The sequence below is a fragment of the Mirounga leonina genome, unplaced genomic scaffold, assembly GCF_011800145.1.
Source record: "Mirounga leonina isolate KUSES-001 unplaced genomic scaffold, KU_Mleo_1.0 Mir_200, whole genome shotgun sequence".
NCBI classification, from domain to species: Eukaryota; Metazoa; Chordata; class Mammalia; order Carnivora; family Phocidae; genus Mirounga; species Mirounga leonina.
In genome coordinates, this window is record NW_023270503.1 from 11,924,752 (window position 1) to 11,948,343 (window position 23,592).

The window sequence follows — 23,592 nt, forward strand, 5'->3', positions numbered from 1 at the left end:
CATCACTTATTTTTAAAAAAATTTTTTTATTAACATAGAATGTTTGTTTCAGGGGTACAGGTCTGTGATTCAACAGTCTTACACAATTCACAGCGCTCACCATAGCACATACCCTCCCCAGTGTCCATCACCCAGTCACCCCATCCCTCCCACCCCCCTCCACTCCAGCAACCCTCAGCTTGTTTCCTGAGATTAAGAGTCTCTTATGGTTTGTCTCCCTCTCTGGGTTTTGTCTTGTTTCATTTTTCCCTCCCTTCCCCTATGATTCTCTGTGTTGTTTCTCAAATTCTTCATATCAGTGAGATCATATGATACTTCTCTTTCTCTGATTGACTTACTTCGCTTAGCATAATACCCTCTAGTTCCATCCATGTCGTTGCAAATGGCAAGATTTCATTTTTTTGATGGCTGCATAATATTCCATTGTGTGTGTGTGTGTGTGTATGTGTGTGTCACACACACACATCTTCTTTATCCATTCATCTTTTGATGGATATCTAGGCTCTTTCCATGGTTTGGCTATTGTGGACATTGCTGCTATAAACATCGGGGTGCACGTACCCTTTCGGATCCCTATTTTGTATCTTTGGGGTAAATACCCAGTAGTACAATTGCTGGATCATAGGGTAGCTCTATTTTCAACTTTTTGAGGAACCTCCATACTGTTTTCCAGAGTGGCTGCACCAGCTTGCGTTCCGGCCAACAGCGTAGGAGGGTTCCGCTTTCTCTGCACCCCCGCCAACATCCGTCATTTCCTGACTTGTTAATTTTAGCCATTCTGACTGGTGTGAGGTGGTATCTCATTGAGGTTTTGATTTGGATTTCCCTGATGCCGAGTGATGTTGAGCACTTTTTCATGTGTCTGTTGGCCATTTGGATGTCTTTGCAGACATGTCTGTTCATTTCTTCTGCCCATTTATTTCTTGATTGGATTATTTGTTCTTTGGGTGTGGAGTTTGATAAGTTCTTTATAGATTTTGGATACTAGCCCTTTATCTGATATGCCGTTTGCAAATATCTTCTCCCATTCTGTCGGTTGTCTTTTGGTTTCGTTGACTGTTTCCTTTGCCTTGCAGAGGCTTTTTATCTTGATGAAGTCCCTATAGTTCATTTTTGCCTTTGCTTCCCATGCCTTTGGTGATTTCCTAGGAAGAAGTTGCTGTGGCTGAGATCGAAGAGGCTGCTGCTTGTGTTCTCCTCAAGGATTTTGATGGATTCCTGTCTCACATTTAGGTCTTTCATCCATTTGGAGTCTATTTTTGTGTGTGGTGTAAGGAAGTGGTCCAGTTTCATTCTTCTGCATGTGGCTGTCCAATTTTCCCAACACCATTTGTTGAAGAGACTGTCTTTTTTCCATTGGACATTCTTTCCTGCTTTGTCGAAGATTAGTTGACCATAGAGTTGAGGGTCCATTTCAGGGCTCTCTATTCTGTTCCATTGATCTATGTGTCTGTTTTTGTGCCAGTACCATACTGTCTTGATGATGACAGCTTTGTAATAGAGCTTGAAGTCCGGAATTGTGATGCCACCAGCTTTGCTTTGCTTTTCTTTTTCAACATTCTTCTGGCTATTTGGGGTCTTTTCTGGTTCCATACAAATTTTAGGATTAGTTCCATTTCTTTGAAAAAAGTTGATGGTATTTTGATAGGGATTGCATTAAATGTGTAGATTGCCCTAGGTAGCATAGACATTTTCACAATATTTGTTCTTCCAATCCATAAGCATGGAACGTTTTTCCATTTCTTTGTGTCTTCCTCAATTTATTTCATGAGTATTGTATAGTTTTCTGAGTACAGATTCTTGGCCTCTTTGGTTAGATTTATCCCTAGGTATCTTATGGTTTTGGGTGCAATTGTAAATGGGATCGACTCCTTAATTTCTCTTTCCTTCTGTCTTGTTGGGATATAGAAATGCAACTGGGGGTGCCTGGGTGGCTCGGTCATTAAGCTTCTGCTTTGGCTCAGGTCAGGATCCCAGGGTCTTGGGATCTATCCCCGCATCGGGATCCCTGCTCGGCAGGAGGCCTGCTTCTCCCTCTCCCACTCCCGCTGCTTGTGTTCCCTCTCTCGCTGTGTCTCTCTCTGTCAAATAAATAAATAAAATCTTAAAAAAAAAAAAAAAAAGAAATGCAGCTGATTTCTGTGCATTGATTTTATATCCTGCCACTTTACTGAATTCCTGTGTGAGTTCTGGCAGTTTTAGGGTGGAGTCTTTTGGATTTTCCACATAAAGTATCATATCATCAGCAAAAAGTGAGAGTTTCACTTCTTCTTTGCCGATTCGGATGCCTTTTATTTTTTTTTGTTGTCTGATTGCTGAGGCTGGGACTTCTAGTACTGTGTTGAATAGCAGTGGTGATAGTGGACATCCCTGCCGTGTTCCTGACCTTAGGGGGAAAGCTCTCAGTTTTTACCCATTGAGTATGATATTTGCCATGGGTTTTTCATGGATGGCTTTTATGATATTGAGGTATGTACCCTCTGTCCCTACACTGTGAAGAGTTTTAATCAAGAAAGGATGCTGTACTTTGTCAAATGCTTTTTCTGCATTTGTTGAGAGGATCATATGGTTCTTGTTCTTTCTTTTATGAATGTATTGTGTCACATTGATTGATTTGTGGATGTTGAACCAACCTTGCAGCCCAGGAATAAATCCCACTTGGTCGTGGTGAATAATCCTTTTAATGTACTGTTGGATCCTATTGGCTACTATTTTGGTGAGAATTTTTGAAAGCTTTTAGCATCACTTATGAGCTCTGTAATTGCTACCTCAATATTTTTCTTAACTGTTTCCATGTTCATTTTTATAATTTCACCTACCAGAGAACTTTGTTTTGCTAGCATAAAGAAGTAAATATGGGGCATCTGGGTGGCGCAGTCGGTTAAGCCTCCGACTCTTGTTTTCGGCTCAGGTCATTATCTCAGGGTCTTGGGATCCAGCCCCGAGTTGGGCTTCACACTCTTGGTGGAATCTGCTTGAGATTCTCTCTCCCTCTCCCTCTGCCCCTCCCACTCATGCTGTCTTTCTCTCTCTCTCTCTGTTCCTCAAATAAATCTTTAAAAAAAAAGAAAAAAAGAAGTAAATGCATCTTTGTGAGCCGGCCTGGATTATAATTAGCTTTTAGTGGTTGCATGTGTTCTTTTTTTTTCCTTTTTTTCTTTTTAAGTGATCTCTACACCCAGCATGGGGGCTCCAACAACGCTGAGATCAAGAGTTGCACGCTCCATGGACTGAGCCAGCCAGGTGCCCCATATGTGTTCTCTTTTGGCTACTCTGAAGGATGAATTGCCACTTTACCTTTCAAGCGGCTGGTTTGGCAATGAATTCTGCTATTTTAGAGTAGAGCAATTGATTTTAATTATTCTTTCCTTAGACTCTGAATGTGTTTGAATTGGCCAGTACTTTTTATGCGAGCAAATGGGGGGAAGTTTAAGTAAGGCAGAGAAAGGACAAAGAGATTCCTCTTCTTTTTTTTTTTTTTTTAAAGATTTTATTTATTTATTTGACAGAGAGAGAGAGACAGCGAGAGCAGGAACACAAGCAGGGGGAGTGGGAGAGGAGCAGGCTTCCCGCCGAGGAGGGAGGCTGATGTGGGGCTTGATCCCAGGACCCTGGGATCATGACCTGAGCCGAAGGCAGACGCATAACGACTGAGCCACCCAGGCGCCCCGAGATTCCTCTTCTTTAGCAAAAAGACCTGCTGAAAGAGTGCAAAAACTACTATCTTGTTTGAAAACCTTTTGCTTTTATTTTTTTTAAGATTTTATCTATTTATTTATTTATTTGAGAGAGAGAGATAGCAGGAGCAGAGGGAAAAGGGAGAAGCATGCTCCCTGCTGAGCAGGGAGCCTGACGTGGGGCTCGATCCCAGGACCCTGGGATCATGACCTGAGCCAAAGTCAGATGCTTAACCGACGGAGCCACCCAGAAGCCCTAAACCTTTTGCTTTTAGTTTAGGTGTTTACCCAGAGTATTTCACAAACAAAAGAGGCAGAGATTAATGTTTTCTCCTTTTTGTCTGCTCTTTCCCCAGTTTTGGGTAGTAAAAGAAAAGTTATATTGTTCCACTTACTTTGTCTTATGTATCACAGAAGAGTAAATAGTTTCTTTCTTTTTCTTTTCTTTTCTTTCGATTTCTTTATTTGAGAGAGAGAGCACAAGCTGGGGGGTGGGTAGAGGGAGACAGAAAGGGAGAGAGAATCTCCAGCAGACTCCCCACGGAGTGGGAAGCGTGTCGCAGGGCTCGATCCTATGACCCTGAGATCATGACCTGAACCAAAAGCAAGAGTCAGACACTCAACTGACTGTGCCACCCAGGTGCCCCAAGAAGTTGTTTTTTTTTTTTTTAAATCATGTATGGATTTTGAATGTTACCAATTGCTTTTCTGCATTTATTTAGATGAATGTGTAGATTTTCTCCTTTAATCTGTTGACAGGATATTACTAGCTTGGAAATAACACTTCTTGCTTCTTATTTCTGCCCCCCAGGTGATTTGTGGAGCTATGATTTCTTCAGTGGTGAGTTTGTGGTGTCACCTGAACCAGACACAAGTGTCCACACTCTTGACCCCCAGAAGCACAAGTATATTATCTTGGGGAGTGATGGACTTTGGAATATGATTCCACCTCAAGATGCCATCTCAATGTGCCAGGACCAAGAGGAGAAAAAATACTTGATGGTGAGAAATAACTCAATAATTTTATATTGTTGTCTACACATTGTTCTGCTACTTTGTCAGACGTCTAAGGATGTTCACTTTGAGTAGATATTTGCATTTGCCTGGCTCTAGAATTACGTAAAACAAACTTTGCAGCTCATCAGGGGAATGAAACAGGATATAAATAAATGAAACTAGATAACAAAACACACAACCACAGACTTTGTTATGAATAGCCCTTAACTTAATGGCCTATGAAACCTCATTAATCCTTTTTAAAAAATTGAGATATAATTCATATACTATAAAATTTACCTTTTTAAAATGTATAACTCAGTGGTTCTTAGTATATTCTCTAAGTTGTGTAACTGTCACCACTATCTCATTCCAGAACATTTTTATCACTGCCTCCAAAACCCATAATCACCAGTAGTCATTCATTATCTCCTGCTACCCCCACCCACTGGCAACCACTGATCTTTCTGTCTCTATTTGCCTGTTTTGGGTATTGCATATAAATGAGATCATACAATACGTGACTTTTGTATTTGACTTCTTTCACTTAAGCATAATATTTTCTTTTTTTTTTTTTTTAAGATTTTTTTTTTAATTTTAATTTATTCATGAGAGAGAGAGAGAGAGAGAGAGGCAGAGGGAGAAGCAGGCTCCCAAGGAGCAGGGAGCCCGATGTGGGACTAGATCCCAGGACCCTGAGATCATGACCTGAGCTGAAGGCAGACGCTTAACCATCTGAGCCACCCAGGCACCCAAGCATAATATTTTCAAGGTTCATCCATGTTGCTTGTAAATAAAAGTACTTTATTCCTTTTAAGGGCCGAAATAATTTCCATCAGTGGATATACATTTAATTTATCCATCCGTTTACCAGTTGATGGATATTTGGGTTGTTTCTACTTTGGGGCTCTTATGAATGACTGTTGTGAACATTCACATACAAGTTTTTGTGTGGACATGTTTTCAGTTCTCTTAGGTATATACCTAGGAGTGGAATTGCTGAGTTACATGGTAATTATGTCACCCATCTTTTTATTAGCCAAGAAACAACCATCAATGAGAAAATCCTTTTCTTTCCTTCTTGACTTGCTTGCAAATTGATTTCCTCTTCATTCTGAGCACTGACAAAGTAAGGAAAATTGGAAGAGTGTGATGGTGTTGAAGGCAAGGAAAGAGAGTGTTTTGGAGGTAGTAGGCAGCAATGTCAAATTCTGCAAAGAAGTAGGGGCAGATGGATGAGAACAGGATATTGGGTTTTACAGTTAGGATCTTTCATTAGTGACCTTCAATAAAAGGATGAAGAGGATGAGGAGTTTAACTGGAATCAAGGAGATGGGCTATCCTTGGAAAAGATGATCTTTCTCTCAGATGGGAGGAATGGTAAAGCTATATTTTGGCATGAAAAGGAGTAAAAAATAGAAGAATTTGTATTAAATTCCTGCCATTTACCTAGCTCACATTAGGCACTAAGTACAGGGGTGGTAAAGGTAAATAGAATGTGGTCCTTGCTCAGCATTTACCATATTGTTACAAATAGGTTACGTAAATAGCTGTCGGGACCCCTACCTGATTGTGAGTTGTTTAAAGGTAAGAATTGTGTCTTGATTCATTTTTATAGTGTTGGGGTTAATGTGTTGCATTTGGTTAGTGACATCAGGTGTAAAAGAAGAGTAAATAAAATAAAGATTCTTTTGTCTATAAAATTATTTAATGATGAGAGAGAGAAACATTTCAGTGGCATGATGAGGTCATAAGCCAGATTGAGAGAACCTATTCATAAACACCAAAGTGGTTTTAGAATGAATATTGAAGGAAGCATTCATATAACAATATTTAGAACAAGTGTTATGAGAACTGGGAGGGAGATTGGAAACCTGGGAAGATTGAATAAGAAAGTTTCATAGACAAGAGTGATATCTGAGCAAGTCTTAAAGGTGGGATTGAATTTACCATGTAAATAGATAAGTGAGGAGAGAGAAGCTTTCCAGGCAAAGGAATAAAATGTGTAAAGTCAAAGAAGAGAGACAAATTTGACATATTCAGGTTTCACAAGTAGCTTGATGTGACTGGAGGAGAGGAGACAAAATGGTTTTAAATGCTGTTAGGAAGTTAGGTCTTTGAATATAAAGTGGAGTGTTACTGAAAAGCTGCATTTTCTTTCTTTTTTTTTTTAAAGATTTTATTTATTTATTTGAGAGAGAGAGAATGAGAGATAGAGAGCATGAGAGGGGGGAGGGTCAGAGGGAGAAGCAGACTCCCTGCCGAGCAGGGAGCCCGATGCGGGACTCAATCCCGGGACTCCAGGATCATGACCTGAGCCGAAGGCAGTCGCTTAACCAACTGAGCCACCCAGGCGCCCAGAAAAAGCTGCATTTTCAATATGCATTTTAGAAAGTTTACTCATTGCAGGGTGGAATATAAAATAGAGGATAGTTGATAATGAATGTAAGGATTCTTTTAGTAGCTGTAGGAAAACCTTCTAGGCCCTTAACAAAATTACCAGTGTGAAGGTGGCAATGACAGAATGGGTGGCAGCAAAGATTAGTGAAGAATCCCTGAGAAGAGGTGAATTTTGATGAGTAGAGTTATGGTTAGAAGGTCTGTCTTCCACTTTTCTTCACATGTTGATTCTTGTTGCCAGTGTAACTGATTTGATTTCTCTTAATGGTCTATTTTTTTTTTTTTCCCTTCTTCTTAATGGTCTATTAGGCTTCCTCTTTGGAGGCTACTGTTACACTCCAAATGAGAAATTGTGCAAGCTTGCTCTACCAGCAAGCAGCAACATGTACATATAAAAAGACAGCAACAACAACAAGTACATATGTACACAATAACAAAAGAAATACATGAGTAGTAGAATTGATAGAACTTGGGTTTTTAAGGACAGAGAGTATGATGATGCCCAGATTTCTGACTGGTGATAGCTGTTATCAAGAAGAAACACATTATTCAGGGGAAGAGGGGAGGTAATAGTTCAGATGTAGGCATGTTGAATTGGAGGTGCCTGTGGTTAATCCAGACAGTTATTTTCAGTAGGCAGAAATATTTGAGAGAGAAGTCTGGAAATACTAATTTGATTGTTAAGAGGAGTTAGGTAAAGCTGCGACAATTTATGAAATCACCTAGTGAGACTGTAGGGTGGAAGAAAAGGATGATATTAAGGATCCAAATCAGCAGAAATCAGTGAACTGAGGAGAAGATGCAAGTAAAGTAGTAGAAATGGCTTATAAAGAACTCCCCCGCCCCCCCACCTACCCATGGCAGGTGCGTTCCAAGACTCCCAGTGGATGCCTGAGAACACAAATAGTACCTGAACCCTATAGGTACTGTTTTTCCTATACATACATACCTGTGATAAAGTTCTTTTTATAAATTAAGTGCAGTAAGAGATTAATGACAATAGTAAAGTAGAACAGTTATGACTACTGTAATAAGTTATATGAATGTGGTCTCTTTCTCAAAATATCATATACTGTACTCACCCTTCTTACGATGTGAGATGATAAAATGCCTTTGTGATGACGTGAAGTGAGGTGAATGACTTAGGCATCCTGACCTAACATTAGGATATCACTGATCTGATGATATGTCAGAAGAAGAATAATCTATTTCTGGACCACAGTTGACCCTGAGTAAGCGAGACTGCAAATAAGGGGCACTGTTGTATAGATTTCTTTTTCATAGAGCTTTGCTGGGAAGGGAAACAGAGGCACACTGAAAAAGTGAAAGCAAAGGGAGTCCTTCAGGGAGTTCTCAGTGAGCTAGTGTTTGGATGATGGAGCGATGAAACTGGTACCGGATAATGTGATAGATTAATGAATTAGAGATCAGTCCTGACTTTCATCAGTTGTGAAGTGCATATGGATATGGGAAAAAAGCAGTGTTGAAAAAATAATCATTTACAGATTTACAAAGTGGTACTTATCTTGGGAATGCAAGGATGGTTTATTATATTAAGGTTTTTTTTTTTTTATTTGACAGAGAGAGACAGCGAGAGAGGGAACACAAGCAGGCAGAGTGGGAGAGGGAGAAGCAGGGGATCGAGCCCAGGACTCTGGAATCATGACCTGAGCTGAAAGCAGATGCATAGCGACTGAGCCACCCAGGCGCCCTATTAAGGTTTTAATAAAGCAGATGAGAGGAGTTATTTGCAGTTTGCCATCAATAATGTGTATGAGGGGTGCCTGGGTGGCTCAGGTAAGTGCCTTCGGCTCAGGTCTTGATCCCAGGGTCCTAGGATGGAGCCCCGCATTGGGCTCCCTGCTCTGCGGGAAGTCTCCTTTTCCCTCTCCCACTCCCCCAGCTTGTGTTCCCTCTCTCGCTGTGTCTTTCTCTGTCAAATAAATAAATAAAATCTTGAAAAAAAAATGTGTTTGAATACTGTAATATACCCAAGATCAGATAACCCCAAATAAAGATGATTCCCCATTTTCCCAAGGAAAGGATGAAAAAACCATAGTTCTGTATCCATTTTGAATATATAAACTTAAGGTATGGAGAAGACAATCTAATGACTTAAAGTACTTATTTATTTTTTAATATAGTGCTTTTTTTTTTTTTTTTTAAAGATTTTATTTATTTGACAGAGAGAGACACAGCGAGAGAGGGAACACAGGCAGGGAGAGTGGGAGGGGGAGAAGCAGGCTTCCCGCAGAGCAGGGAGCCCGATGCGGGGCTCGATCCCAGGACCCTGGGATCATGACCTGAGCCGAAGGCAGACGCTTAATGACTGAGCCACCGAGGTGCCCCTAATATAGTGCTTTTAATACATTATATATTATATAGTATGTATTATAGTATGTTATATATTAATATTTTTATATTTACAGTACATTAATATTTTATCACATTACATAAATCATTAAAAATTTTTTCTGTTTATGTAGAGTTCATATTTCCACTCTTTTTCATCATTCAGTTATTTCTAGAGCTATTTAAGATATGTAGCCCTGGGGCGCCTGGGTGGCTCAGTTGGCTAAGCGACTGCCTTCAGCTCAGGTCATGATCCTGGAGTCCCGGGATCGAGTCCCGCATCGGGCTCCCTGCTCGGCAGGGAGTCTGCTTCTCCCTCTGACCCTCCTCCCTCTCATGCTCTCTGTCTCTCATTCTCTCTCTCTCTCAAATAAATAAATAAAATCTTAAAAAAAAAAAAAAGATATGTAGCCCTATAGTCTAGAGCACATCATTTTCATTTCCATTCTTTGAAACTTAGTAGTTATTGAATCCATGTATTAAATATGTGTATGATGCTAAACGTTTTATTCCAAGCTACATTTATTTTGGATAACATGAGATCATTTTTTTTAAAAGATTTTATTTATTTATCTGAGAGAGCCAGCCAGCATAAGCAGATTGGAAGGACAGAGGGAAAGGGAGAAGCAGACTCCCCTCTGAGCAGGGAGCCCTACATGGCGCTCAGTCCCAGGACTCTGGGATCATGACCTGAGCTGAAGGCAGACACTTAACTGACTGAGCCACCCATGTGCCCCTAACATGAGATCATTTAAGGGTCCCCCCCCCACTCTTTCTGTTGTATGTATTTGGTCTCCGAAATACTATAGCCACTTATTGTATTGCTTTTTTTTCCTCATATGAGTGACATCATTTTTATACACAGATGACTTTTAAACAACATGAGTTTGAACTATGTAGGCCCACTAACATGGATTTTTATAGTATAGCACTGTACATGTATTTTCTCTTCCCTATAATTTTCTTTTTTTTTTTCTTCCTAGCTTTATTGTAAGAATACAGTATATAATACAGATAACATACAAAATATGTGCTAATCAACTTAATTTTATTGGTAAGGCTTCTGGTCAACAGTAGGTTATTAGTAAAATTTGAAGGGAATCAAAAGTTATACATGGATTTTTCAGTTGTGTGGGGGAGTTGGTGCCTCTAACACCCCACATTGTTCAAGGGTCAACTGTATATATTTAACAGTTGTTTATATTTTCTTGTCTCTGAATTTTGTTCATGTTCTTTGACAATTTTTATGTTGAGTCATTGATATGCAGAAGCTCTTACATTAGGAGGAAATTGGCCCTTTGCAGTGAGGATTTTTTTTTTTTTTGCCATGCCTGATTATCTCATTTGTGAATTATCTGTAATAACTTGATGTTTACTTCCCATTTTAGATAACTTCTGTATAAGTTTTCCTAATTAAGGTTACAGTGAAGACTGAGTTTCTTGCTACCAAAAAGATAAAAATACAGGTAAAATTTAACCACAGGATAAGGCCTTGTCTTATTTTTAAAAAAAATTAGAGCAGTACTATTTTAACATAGTTATGGGGAACTATGGTTAATGTTTGAAATTTTGGAAATTTAATTTATGTCAGCCATATTGAATACCTTGTTTTTAATTTGATACAGATGTAATGGGAACTAAATCTGAGTTAACCTTCTTTCTCCTTGTTCTTTTAAATACAGGGTGAGCATGGACAATCTTGTGCCAAAATGCTTGTGAATCGAGCACTAGGCCGCTGGAGGCAGCGTATGCTTCGAGCAGATAATACTAGTGCTGTAGTAATCTGCATTTCTCCAGGAGTGGACAGTCAGGGAAATTTCACCAATGAAGATGAACTCTATCTGAACCTGACTGACAGTCCTTCCTATAATAGTCAAGAAACCTGCGTGATGACTCCTTCCCCCTGTTCTACACCACCAGTCAAGGTATACAGTTCCCTATAGTATTTGAGCTTTTTTTAATAGAATTTCTTTGGTTAGTGTTGCTTGAAAAGTTTTTCAGATTCTTCATATCATAGGATTTTGGATTTGAACTAGGTTCAAGAAAGTGATGGATCTTTGTCATGTAACTTATTATCATTGATTCATCTTCACATCAGTACTGTTCTGAAAGCCAGGTGTGTGTACAGCACCTAATAGAAAGGAGATACACATTAACAATATTTTAACAATCCCCTTCTAATACATTTGTAAACATTTAAGTTTGTGAAGTACTTTCATATATATTTCATTTGAACCTCATAAACGGGAATAGGTAACTAGTACAGATGTTATTCCGTCTTATAGATAATAAGATTGAGAGATTAAGCAATTTGGATAAGATCATACAGACTCAAGATTGAAGGGGACCTTAGGATATCAGATCTTAGAACTGGTTGTCTAATAACATGGACAAGAAACATTATTCCTCTTCTTACTCAGATAATTTTGAATGAGTTTAAGATACGCTATGAAATAAACAATTTAAATGGTTCTATATTTCCCTTTTTCTGATTTCATCCCGGTATTTACCTGCTAAAAATTAGTAGTATTGGGGTTCCTGGGTGGCTCAGTTGGTTGGGTATCTGCCTTCAGCTTGGCTCATGATCTCAGGGTCCTGGGATCGAGCCCCACGTTGGGCTCCCCGCTCGTTGGTGAGTCTGCCTCTCTCTCTCCCTTTGCCCCTCCCCCCCTTTTGTGTGCTCTTTCTCTCAAATAAATAAAATCTTAAAAAAAAATTGGTAGTATTGATAACTGCTTTGTTATACTTGGGACTTCTGAGAATGTGCTCTTATTTATTTTTATTTATTTATTTATTTTTAAAATTTTATTTATTTATTTGTCAGAGAGAGCACAAGCAGGGGGAGCGGCAGGCAGAACAGGCAGAGGGAGAAGCAGACTCCCCAGTGAGTAAGGATGTGGGAATCGGTCCCAGGACCCTGGGGTCATGACCTGAGCTGAAGGCAGATGCTTAACTGACTGAGCCACCCAGGCGTCCCTTATTTTTTTATTTTTGAGAGTGAGAGCGCTTGCAAGTGAGGGGCAGACAGGGAGAGGGACCAAGAGAATCTTAAGCACGCTCCACGCCCAGCGCAGAGCCCAACACCAGGCTCGATCTCAACGACCCTGAGATCATGACCTGAGCTGAAACCAAGTCAGTTGCCCAACTGACTGAGCCACCCAGGCGCCCCACATAAAATGTTTTTAAAATTATTTCTAAAAATCTGGAGACATAACGATCTAATAATAAAGATAAGGAGATTTATGTATGCACTAACTTGTATTTAGGCATTGGTTGTTTGTTAACCAATTGCCCCACCAAAATACAGGAAGATATTTGGAGCCATTCAGAATAATTAGTGTTGTTCCCTCTGACCTAACAAGTAAATAAAGACAAATCTCTGCTGAAGAAATTGTGTTTTAGCTTAATTGACAACCATGACTACACACATAATTTCTGATTTATTTTCTTGTTAAAATAATCCCATATTTAGTAACATTTAGATAAATAAAATAACATTTTGGTCAGTTTGGTTTTTAACACTTTCCCACATTTAGAGTAGGCATTTGAGACTAGGTTTATCTATTTATAGACACGGCAACTTCTGTGTGGATCCTAAGGTATACCAGTAGTCAGATCTTTGTTTTGGGATGGATATGGTAGAAATACCTCTGTTTTAGTGATATATTACTCTGGCATACGTTTTTCTCTGTCCTTTCTTTAGGACAAAACTAAAGTTAGTGCTTTTTTTTGTGGGGTTTTTTTGTTTTTTTAGATTTTATTTATGTGACAGGGAGAGAGAGAGCACAGGCAGGGGGAGCAGCAGACAGAGGGAGAGGGAGAAGCAGGTTCCCCGCTGAGCAGGGAGCCTGCAGGACTCTAGGATCATGAACTGAGCCAAAGGCAGATGCTTAACTGACTGAGCCACCCAGGCGCCCCAATTTAGCTGTGTGTGAGTGTGTTTTTTTTTTAAAGATTATTTATTTATTTATTTGACAGAGAGAGAGAGACACAGAAGCGAGAGAGGGAACACAGCAGGAGGAGTCAGGGAGGGAGAAGCAGGATTCCTGCTGAGCGGGGAGCCCAATGCCGGGCTTGATCCCAGGACCCTGCGATCATATCCTGAGCCAATGGCAGACACTTAACTGATTGAGCCACCCAGGCGCCCTCTAAGGGATTTTTCCATCAGGGGAAGACCAGATAATATGTTTTCATTTACCCTTCTACAAAAGGGTTTACTTCAGAATATATTAATATTTTAATAAATGATTTGATTAAAAGAGAAAAAGATTTAAGAGAAATGTTATATACTTGAGGGAGACATAGTATTTATGCATAAACTCTGTTCTTGAGAAACTATTAAGACAATGATTTTTTTTCTTTTTTTAAAGATTTTTATTTTTATTTATTTGAGACAGAGAGAATGAGAGACAGAGAGCATGAGAGGGAGGAGGGTCAGAGGGAGAAGCAGACTCCTTGCCAAGCAGGGAGCCCGATGCGGGACTCAATCCCGGGACTCCAGGATCATGACCTGAGCCGAAGGCAGTCGCTTAACCAACTGAGCCACCCAGGCGCCCAAGACAATGATTTTATAAAATATTAGTACTATGAGAGATTTGGGCTTGATAGGAAAAATATTCTTAATCTGTCTGGCGATGGGAAAAATATTCTGAGTATATGTAAATCTAGAGCACTATATCCAAAGGAGTAGTGCATATCTGAATGACTTGTCAAACTTTTAAAAAACAATACCTGAAAGTTTCCATATGATTTTCACTTATTTTTTGAGAGTTGCTGCAGCCATGCTGTCTAGGTTCCCAGACATCCTGCTTTTCTCAGGTCCTAGAACAGCCTCTAGTGTTTGCAAGATAAGTGCAAAGCAACACTATGAGTTTGCAGTATGACATCATTGCTTTAATGTTACACTTTACATTTTCTATACTACTGAATATTCAGAAATAAGAATACAGAAAAAAATAGGAAAGTAGGAAATCAACCTAACAAATTTGTCACTTACTCTAATGAAACTTCTTTATCTCCCTAATGGTTAAGCTGAGTTCTAGGATAAATTACTTATTTGGCTTACTTTCTTGTTTTTCAGTCACTGGAGGAGGACCCATGGCCACGGCTGAACTCTAAGGACCATGTACCTGCCCTTGTTCGTAGTAATGCCTTCTCAGAGAATTATTTAGAAGTCCCAGCTGAGATAGCTCGAGGGAATGTCCAGGTGGCAGTCCTACCCTCAAAAGATCCAGAGCCACTTGAAGAAAATTGCACTAAAGCCTTGACTTTAAGGATACATGATTCTTTGAATAATAGCCTGTCAGTTGGCCTTGTGCCTACCAATTCAACAAATACCATCATGGACCAAAAAAATTTAAAGATGTCAACTCCAGGTCAAATGAAAGCCCAAGAAGTTGAAAGAACCCCTCCAGCAAACTTTAAAAGGACATTAGAAGAATCCAACTCTGGCCCTCTTATGAAGAAGCATAGACGGAATGGTTTAAGTCGAAGTAGTGGTGCTCAGCCTGCAAGCCTACCCACAAGCTCACAGCGAAAGACCTCTGTTAAACTTACCATGAGACGCAGACTTCGGGGCCAGAAGAAAATTGGAAATCCTTTACTTCATCAGCACAGAAAAACTGTTTGTGTCTGCTGAAATGTATCTGAGAAATGTTTTTTTCCAAACTTAGGATTTAAGAGGGCTTTTTTGAAGTTGGTGCCGAACTTGAATTTTTTTTAAGGGGACAAAATAAAAATAGTATACAGTTTGACTTTTTGGAATTCAACAGTTTTATCCTGGCCTTGTACTTGCTTGTATTATAAATGTGAATTTTGTAGATGTTAGGGTATAAGTTGCTGTAAAATGTGTGTAAATTTGTATACTTCACACAAACTCAGTCTCTTACTCTGATACACAGTAAATGTAACAACAGGGCTAAAGGTTAAAAATCAAAAGAATCTATTAGATTTTAGAAATACATTTAAACTTTTAAAAATGCTTATTAAGAAATTTGTATAAGTCACTTGTGATGAAAACTACACAACTTTTTAAAGTAAATTATTAAGCAAACTGGAAAAGTGATGTATTTTCATAGTGACCTGTGTTCCACTTAATGTTTCTTAGAGACAGCTAGTGTCTTTTAAAAATTATTTTTTATTTCTAATTTCATAATTCAGAACTAAATTTTTCATAGCAGAAGTGTTAAGCCATGCTGAAAGTAGCTTGGTGTTAGTCTCCCTGTTCTAACTAAAATACTATGCAGTATCTCTTAATTCAGTAGCATTTTTCTGAAACATTATACTTCCCAAATCTTTGGAGTAGAAGGAGGTGTGTTTGCCTAAAAAGGTGCCCTGCTCAATCATCCCACTCAGTGGCATTATTAGGTCTTAAAGTCGTTACTCTCTTCTTGTGTTTGCATAAAATATGTGAAGTTTTTCTTGCTATTTCAATAACGGATGGTGCTGCTAATTCCCAACATTTCTTAAATTATTTTATATATCGTACAGTTTTCATTGATTATATGGATATATGTTTGTTCATCTAATAAATCAGTGAACTGTTGCTGATGTTGCTGGATTTTTGTTGGTTTGTTTTAATGATACAAACTTTCTGTTTTGCCTTGATCATGCTTTAGAGTAACAACTTAAAAATACATGTAATGTTTATTTTTGCACTCTTGACTTTTTAATTTAGAATACATTGAAACAGGCTAAATATCCAACAACAGAATATGGTTAAGAATATGATGGTCAGTTATGGCTTACAAACATTTGATGAAATATTATGTTGCACTTAAAAATGAATAAAACTATACTTTGGTAATATAGGAAAAAAATAAGACACACTAAGTATGTCATTTTGGTGTGATGAATTGTTCTACAATAAGAAAAAATTTAAATTTATTAATTTAGAACAAGACCTCTTATTAAGAGATTGAAGAGTTAATTCATGCATTCAATATCCACAGTATGCTGGGAACTGCACAATTGGAAGCATACCAGTTTTCAGTGATAAGATGAGAACCAGGGGTCCAGGTAAAACATAATTGTGACTAGCTCTTAAGAAGGATTTTTAGTGGAGGCGCCTGGGTGGCTCAGTCGTTAAACGTCTGCCTTCGGCTCGGGTTGTGATCCCAGCATCCTGGGATTGAGCCCCGCATCGGGCTCCCTGCTCGGCGGGAAGCCTGCTTCTCCCTCTCCCACTCCCCTTGCTTGTGTTCCCTCTCTCACTGTCTCTCCCTCTGAAATTAAAAAAAAAAAAATCTTAAAAGGATTTTTAGTTACTAAAGAGTTTATTTTTTTATTTATTTTTTAATTTTAGGATATTTATTTGAAAGAGAGCATATGAGTGGGGGGAAAGGGAGAAGCAGACTCCCCATTGAAGGGAGCCTGATGTGGGCCTTGATCCCAGGACCCTGGGATCATGATCTGAGCCAAAGGCAGATACTTAATCAGCTGAGCCATCCAGGCACCCTGAAGTTTTTCAGATCTTTCCAAGACCGAGACATAGCAACTAGTAGACGCTTTTGATGTCAACTTACCGTGAAGGGTTTTTCCTTATTTTTTTGTTTTTTTTCCCCATTTTTAGACCTGTGATACCATTAGCTGCACCAAGTAGAAATTCAACAAATCTGAATGTATATTAAAAGAAAATTCATTTAGCTACTTCTACTTTTTCTGCCAGTGATTGTAAATCCTGTATCTACATGAAATTAAAATTTCCACTTGATTAGAGTAATGGATTTTGTAATCTTTATTTTTCAAATCAATTTTTTAATGTAAAAATGTTATTTCCTAGATGACATTTTTAGTGCAGTGGAATCCCAATTCCATATAGTAGTAGCTATTAATACTAGAAACATTTTTGGTTTAAGATACAACTGCAAATGCTAAGATTAGCCCTTTTCCGTATCTGTTCTAGGATTGTGTTTAGGCCTATTCTTTAAGGAGCTGAAGATGCTATGCTATCACAAGTAATGTTCTAATGTTTGTCTTTTCTTTTCTTTTTTTTTTTTTTAAAGATTTTATTTATTTGACAGAGCGAGAATGAGAGAGAGTACATGAGAGGGGGGAGGGTCAGAGGGAGAAGCAGGCTCCTCACCGAGCAGGGAGCCCGATGCGGGACTCAATCCCGGGACTCCAGGATCATGACCCGAGCTGAAGGCAGTCGCTTAACCAACTGAGCCACCCAGGCGCCCTGTCTTTTATTCTCTAATCTTATTTGCCTATGTAATGTAGATCAGTAGTATAATACATTATGGGAAACTTACGATGTATAAGATGGTACATAATGAAAAACTCGCACTTCAGTTCCCAAGGCAGCCAACTTTCCCCCCTTTTTGTGTTCTTTTAGTGATAATCTATGCCTCTTAATTGTGAAGATTTTTCTGTCAATATTTCACAGAGCCTCCTCAATCTTTAGTATTCATCTATGGATATAAGTTATTTAACTGTGCATTACTTAACCATGTCCACTGAAAGGAAAACATTTCTTCGTTACTCAGATAGAATACTTAATGACACCAGATGTGTAAGATTTCCTACACCAAGCAATTCTCCAATTTTCTGTAGACACCAATAGGGTGTCCTATAATTCAATTCAGTTCTGACACTTCTAGGGTTATATCATCAGATCCCACAAGTTAAGGGCTCAGTCTTAGTAAGACTGCCCTCACTTGAGAAACCAATTACAAGTCCTAGGTTATCACATACATTGGTGATCAACTGGCTGTAAATCGGTTCCCACAACCCCCTCAAGTTTGGTAATTTGCTAGAACAGCTCACAGGAATTCAGGGAAACGTTTACTGGTTTATCATATAAAAAAGATATTTATTATATAAAAAAGAGATACATCAGGTAAGGTCCAGAACAGCCCAAGCAGAGGAGCCTCTGACCCCATTGGCTTGGGGTGCACCACCCTCAGCATGTGAGTATGTTCACCAACCTGGAAGCTCTGAATCCCATACTTCAGGGATTTTTATGGAGGCTTTATCATTTAGGTGTGATCAATTATTAGTCTCAAACCTCTTCCCTCCCAGGAGAAAAAGGGTGTATGTGTAGTGAGCCCACCAAGAAAGAGTTGTCTCATTAAAACAAAAGATGCTCCTACCGGGAAATTCCAAGGGATTTAGGAGCTGTGTGTCAGGAATAAGTCAGTGACTAAAAACAAAAGTTGTTCCTAGCGCCTTTATCACCTAAGAAATTACAAAGGTTTTAGGTTCTCTAGCCAGGAGCCTGGGACAAAGGCTAAAATATGTGTTTCTTGGATGGATCACATCCACACACTGGTTTTCAATATTTTGTAAAACAGTTCTCTATCTTGTGCCTCAAAGATTAAAATATGTATTAGTTATATACTGCTGCATAATACCTCAAAATTTAGTAGCCTAAAACAACAAACATCTTCACAGTTTCTGAGTGTCAGGAATCTGGGAAACCACTAAGCTAGGTTACAGAATCATGTGGTTGCCGTCAAGATCCCAAGCAGGGCTACAGTCATCTAAAGGCTTCACTAGGCCTGGAAGATATGCTTTACACAATGCTCACTTACCTACCTGTTGGCAGGAGGCCTCAGTTACTTGTCCCATATGCCCTATAGGGCTTCTCACAACGTATTAGTTAACTTGCCCTGATAGCAAATGATAGGAGAAAGAACAAGGCTCAATGTCTTTTGTAACCTAACCTCAAAAATAGATACCAATTCTGTGTTTTGTTAGTTGCATAGACCAAACTGATAGAGTGTAGGAGGCAACTACACAGGACATGAGTATTAGCAGATGGGCATCATTAAGGGCCATCTTGGAGGCAGTCTATCAGAATCTAGAAGTTAAAAGCATTAATCATGTAAAATACAGGCTTTTTAGCACTGCCTTCATAAGCTGTGCATTAGATTTGTTTTGGTAACATTAATGAATGATGCTATTTTCATCTTCCAGATATCTGGAAGATAGTGCTCTAATGGAGGGAAGTGTTTTAGTGTATTTTTTCCCCTAAATATACTATGTCACTAGAAAAGTTGAAAACTTAAATTTTAGTCTTTTCTTAAAAAAAATATATATATATTTTAAAGATTTTATTTATTTGATAGAGACACAGCGAGAGAGGGAACACAAGCAGGGGGAGTGGGAGAGGGAGAAGCAGGCCTCCCGCAGAGCAGGGAGCCCGATGCAGGGCTCAATCCCAGGACTCTGGGATCATGACCTGAGCCGAAGGCAGACGCTTAATGACTGAGCCACCCAGATGCCCCTTAAAAAATATATTTTAAAAATTTGAGAGAGAGAGTGTGTGAACATGAGTGGGGGCAGGGAGAGGGAGAAACAGACTCCCCATTGAGCAGGCTCGATCCCAGCACCCGGTGGTCATGACCTGAGCTGAAGGCAGAAGCTTAACCGACTGAGCCACCCAGGCACCCCAAATATTAATCTTTGAGGCAAAATATGTTGACTGTATGAATGGTTGCATTGGGGATGACAATATACAAACTGATAATCTACTTAAATCTATTTTACCACTTAAAGTGCAATGTGGTATGAATGGAATGAAATGAATGAAAACTTACCACTGTATTTTCCTCCCCTCTTTATGTTATAGTTGTCATGTCTGTATATATTGAAAACTCCATCAGGCAATGCTATAATTTTTGCTATCAAAAATCAAACATTTTAAAGAACTCAAGAGGAGAACAGTCTATGATATTCATCCAGATATTTACCATTGCTATTGCAATTTTTTCATTCCTGATATTCTACGTTTCCTTCTAGTGTTGTTTTCTGGTTTCTGATGAAAAAATCTGTAGTCATTCAAATTGTTCCCCTGTAAGTAATGCATAGTTTTTCTTTGGCTGCTTTCAAGATTTTTTTTCTTCGTCTTCAGTTTTCAACAGTATGATTAGGAAGTCCCTGTACATGGATTCCTTTGAGGTTTTCTGCTCTGGGTTTGCTGAGCATTTTGAATCTGTAGGTTTATATCTTTCACCAAACTTAGGAGGTTTTCAGGAATTTTCTCCCCCAATTTTTTTTCAGCATCACATTCTTTTTTTTCTTTCCTTTTTTTTTTTTTTAAGATTTTATTTATTTATTTGAGAGAGAGAGCTCAGAGGGAGAGGGAGAAGCAGACTCACTGCTAAGCAGAGAGCCCAACATGAGCCTCAATCCCAGCACCCTGGGATCATAACCTGAGCCAAAGGCAGATGCTTAACCCACTGAGCCACCCAGGTGCCCCCTTTTTCTTCCTTCTTTGTAACTCTTTGTTTTTCCTGTTGTTAGAACATTTGATTTTATATTTCTGAGTTCTAAAATTTCCATTTGGTTCTTTATTTTTTTCCCCCATTTGTTTCTTTTTATATCCTTTTTGAGATGTTCTGTGTTTTCATGCATGTCAAGAGAGTTCACAATTGCTTGCAGGAACATTTTTACAGTACTGCTTTAAAGTGTGTCAGATAATCTGTGTCATTTAGGTATTCCTTTCGCTTGACTGAAAACTAAAATATTAATGTTTATCATAGTTCTATGTGAAATCAGATTATTACACCACTGCTTAAATCATGTGATGTTTGTGAGCATCTGTTGTTTGTTGTTTTTTTTTTAGATTTTATTTATTTATTTGACAGAGAGACACAGCCACAGAGGGAACACAAGCAGGGGGAGTGGGAGAGAGAGAAGGAGACTTCACGCGGAGCAGGGAGCCAGCCGGACTTGGGGCTCTATCCCAGGACCCTGGGCCAAAGGCAGATGCTTAATGACTGAGCCACCCAGGCACCCCATGTTGATTGTTTTTTGTATGTGAGTTAGACTTCCCTGGTTCTTTCAAAGTTCTCTAAGTCTTTGATATGCTAATTAGGACCTGATCCTTGCTTAATGTATTCTGTGAGGTCACTCTCCTGAGCTCCTCCCTCCCTACAGTCTCCATGGTACTTTCCCCTTCTCTGGGACTCCCCTTTTCAATTCTCTGGGCAGAAAGCAGGGGCTTTAGGAACCATGCATTTCCAAATGCTTACGTTTGGAGCTCAATGGCTTAACATCTTTGTGTCTTGGTCCTCATCTTTAAATGTAGATAGTAATACTATAATGACTGGCATATAGAGCTAAATAAAAGTTACCCAATATTATTTTTATTAAATTTTACCGTCTCAAAACTGTTAATACAGATTCAGTTTTCTCAGATTTTAAAGCAGTTTTTATCTAGGTTTAGGCATGTATGTGGAAGGTAAACTATGCCCTGGGCATCACTAAAACAGCTGATGAAACTAATTTTTGGTCTTTGTCAATAGTTTTACTTTTTGGTAACTTTTTTTTTTTTTAAGATTTTATTTATTTATTCACGAGAGACAGAGAGAGAGAGGCAGAGGGAGAAGCAGGCTCCCAAGGAGCAGGGAGCCCGATGCGGGACTCGATCCCAGGACCCTGGGATCATGACCTGAGCCGAAGGCAGACGCTTAACCATCTGAGCCACCCAGGCGCCCTTTTTGGTAACTTTAATTATAAATACAAGCTCCAGATTGTAGGATAAATTGTTGGGTTCTGACATGTAATTTTTCCTGTTAATGAATAGAGCTTTATGGCGAATAGAAATGAAACAAATAATCCTTTCTGCTAAAGAGTTACATGTTAGCTAAATAGACAATAGAATTATACATTAATTGACTAGAAAAGTTACAAAGTAGTACTAATGTGTCAGAGATAAAGGGAAGCCATACTTCATGATTTGCCTAGGACAGTCCTACTTTAATGTGTATAATTGTTAATAGAGCCTCTGGTTAGGATGATAAATTACATGGCTACCTTATAGATACTAGTTAGTTTCAAGAGAATGAAAGGAAAGCAATCACCATATCTTCAGGAAGTTTGCTAGGCCTGAGAATGAGCTGGATTGAACGTTGAAGGGCCCCAACATAATAAAGAAACACTTAGAACTTTGAATAGAAATGTGGGAAAATGCTGTTTTAGAAGGCAGTTATGTCATAACATGCAGGACAGACAAATGACAGATACTACTGTAATTAGATAGATATGAGGTGATATGACCTTTGCTGGTTTTGCTATTCTACAAAGTTTGGATTCTACTTTTTAGGAGATTACTACAAAAGTTTCAACCTAAAAATGCACCAAAGAAAGTCTATATAGCAAGTAATTAGTATAGTTTTACCTCACAATTGGAGGATTTTAGAGAAATGTGATTTTTAAAAATAGACTATTTTTTATAGCAGTTTAGGTTCATGGCAAAATTGAGCAGAAGGTACAGATATTCCATATATGCCCTTTCCTAACTAGTTTCCTATCACTTTCTACTGTGATAACACGTTTATAGTCTCTCTTATTATCAAAACCCCCAATCAGAGGGATACAATTGATGAACCTATGTTTGATGATGGTTATTTTTTTTAAACTCTTTGAGTTTTTTTCCTTTCACTTGACTAAAAACTAAAATATTAATGTTTATCATAATTCTGTGTGAAATCAGATTATTTCACCACGCTTAAATCATGTGATTATTGTTCAGGTGTTTTTGGTGGCTAGGGTAAGTGAAGCGATGGCTTGCTTGAAGCTAAAAAGGAATCTTAATCCTATTGAAATGAAAACTCACAATAAAGCATAAACTGATCTTGAACCTGGTTTTCAAGAATTTTTTTTTAAAGACTTTATTTATTTATTTGAGAGAGAGAATGAGATAGAGAGAGAGAGCATGAGAGGGGGTAGGGTCAGAGAGAGAAGTAGACTCCCTGCTCAGCAGGGAGCCCGATGTGGGACTTGATCCAGGGACTCCAGGATCATGACCTGAGCTGAAGGTAGTCGCTTAACCAACTGAGCCACCCAGGCGCCCGAACCTGGTTTTCATATGGATAATTCCTTGATGATTTTTCTGGAGATTTTGGGCTTTGATTTGCAGGGCCATAGGAGAGGCAATTTTAGTCATTAGTGATTTATTATAATGGACCATTGTAGCAACTGGAAGAAGACAGAATTCTGGCTCAAGGTCCCTCTTTTACACCGAAAATCAGTTTCCTAGCTGGTATTTCTCAGCCACAAGAACAGACTGTTGAAAAGTTTCCCCACGTCCCAGTGCTTTGAAATGACTCATAAGCTGGCAATATGTACTAAACGCCGTCAAGTTACTTCCACTCAAAAAAATGATCTCCACAAATTTTGTTTGCTCTCTATTTGAAGTCTCATGAGAGAATCTCACACC

General features: G+C 38.8%; 1 protein-coding gene across 1 annotated transcript in view; it reads left to right on the forward strand.

Annotated features, from left to right (window-relative positions):
- PPM1D (protein phosphatase, Mg2+/Mn2+ dependent 1D) overlaps window positions 1-15,969 on the forward strand; it is a 54,533-nt gene extending 38,564 nt beyond the window's left edge. Inside the window, exons 4-6 of the mRNA XM_035026668.1 lie at window positions 4,489-4,679; window positions 11,108-11,350; window positions 14,506-15,969. Of these exons, the coding sequence (XP_034882559.1) occupies window positions 4,489-4,679; window positions 11,108-11,350; window positions 14,506-15,063 (992 nt within the window). The 3' untranslated portion in view covers window positions 15,064-15,969. The remainder of the gene's footprint in view (window positions 1-4,488; window positions 4,680-11,107; window positions 11,351-14,505) is intronic.
- The last annotated feature ends 7,623 nt before the right edge of the window (window positions 15,970-23,592 follow it).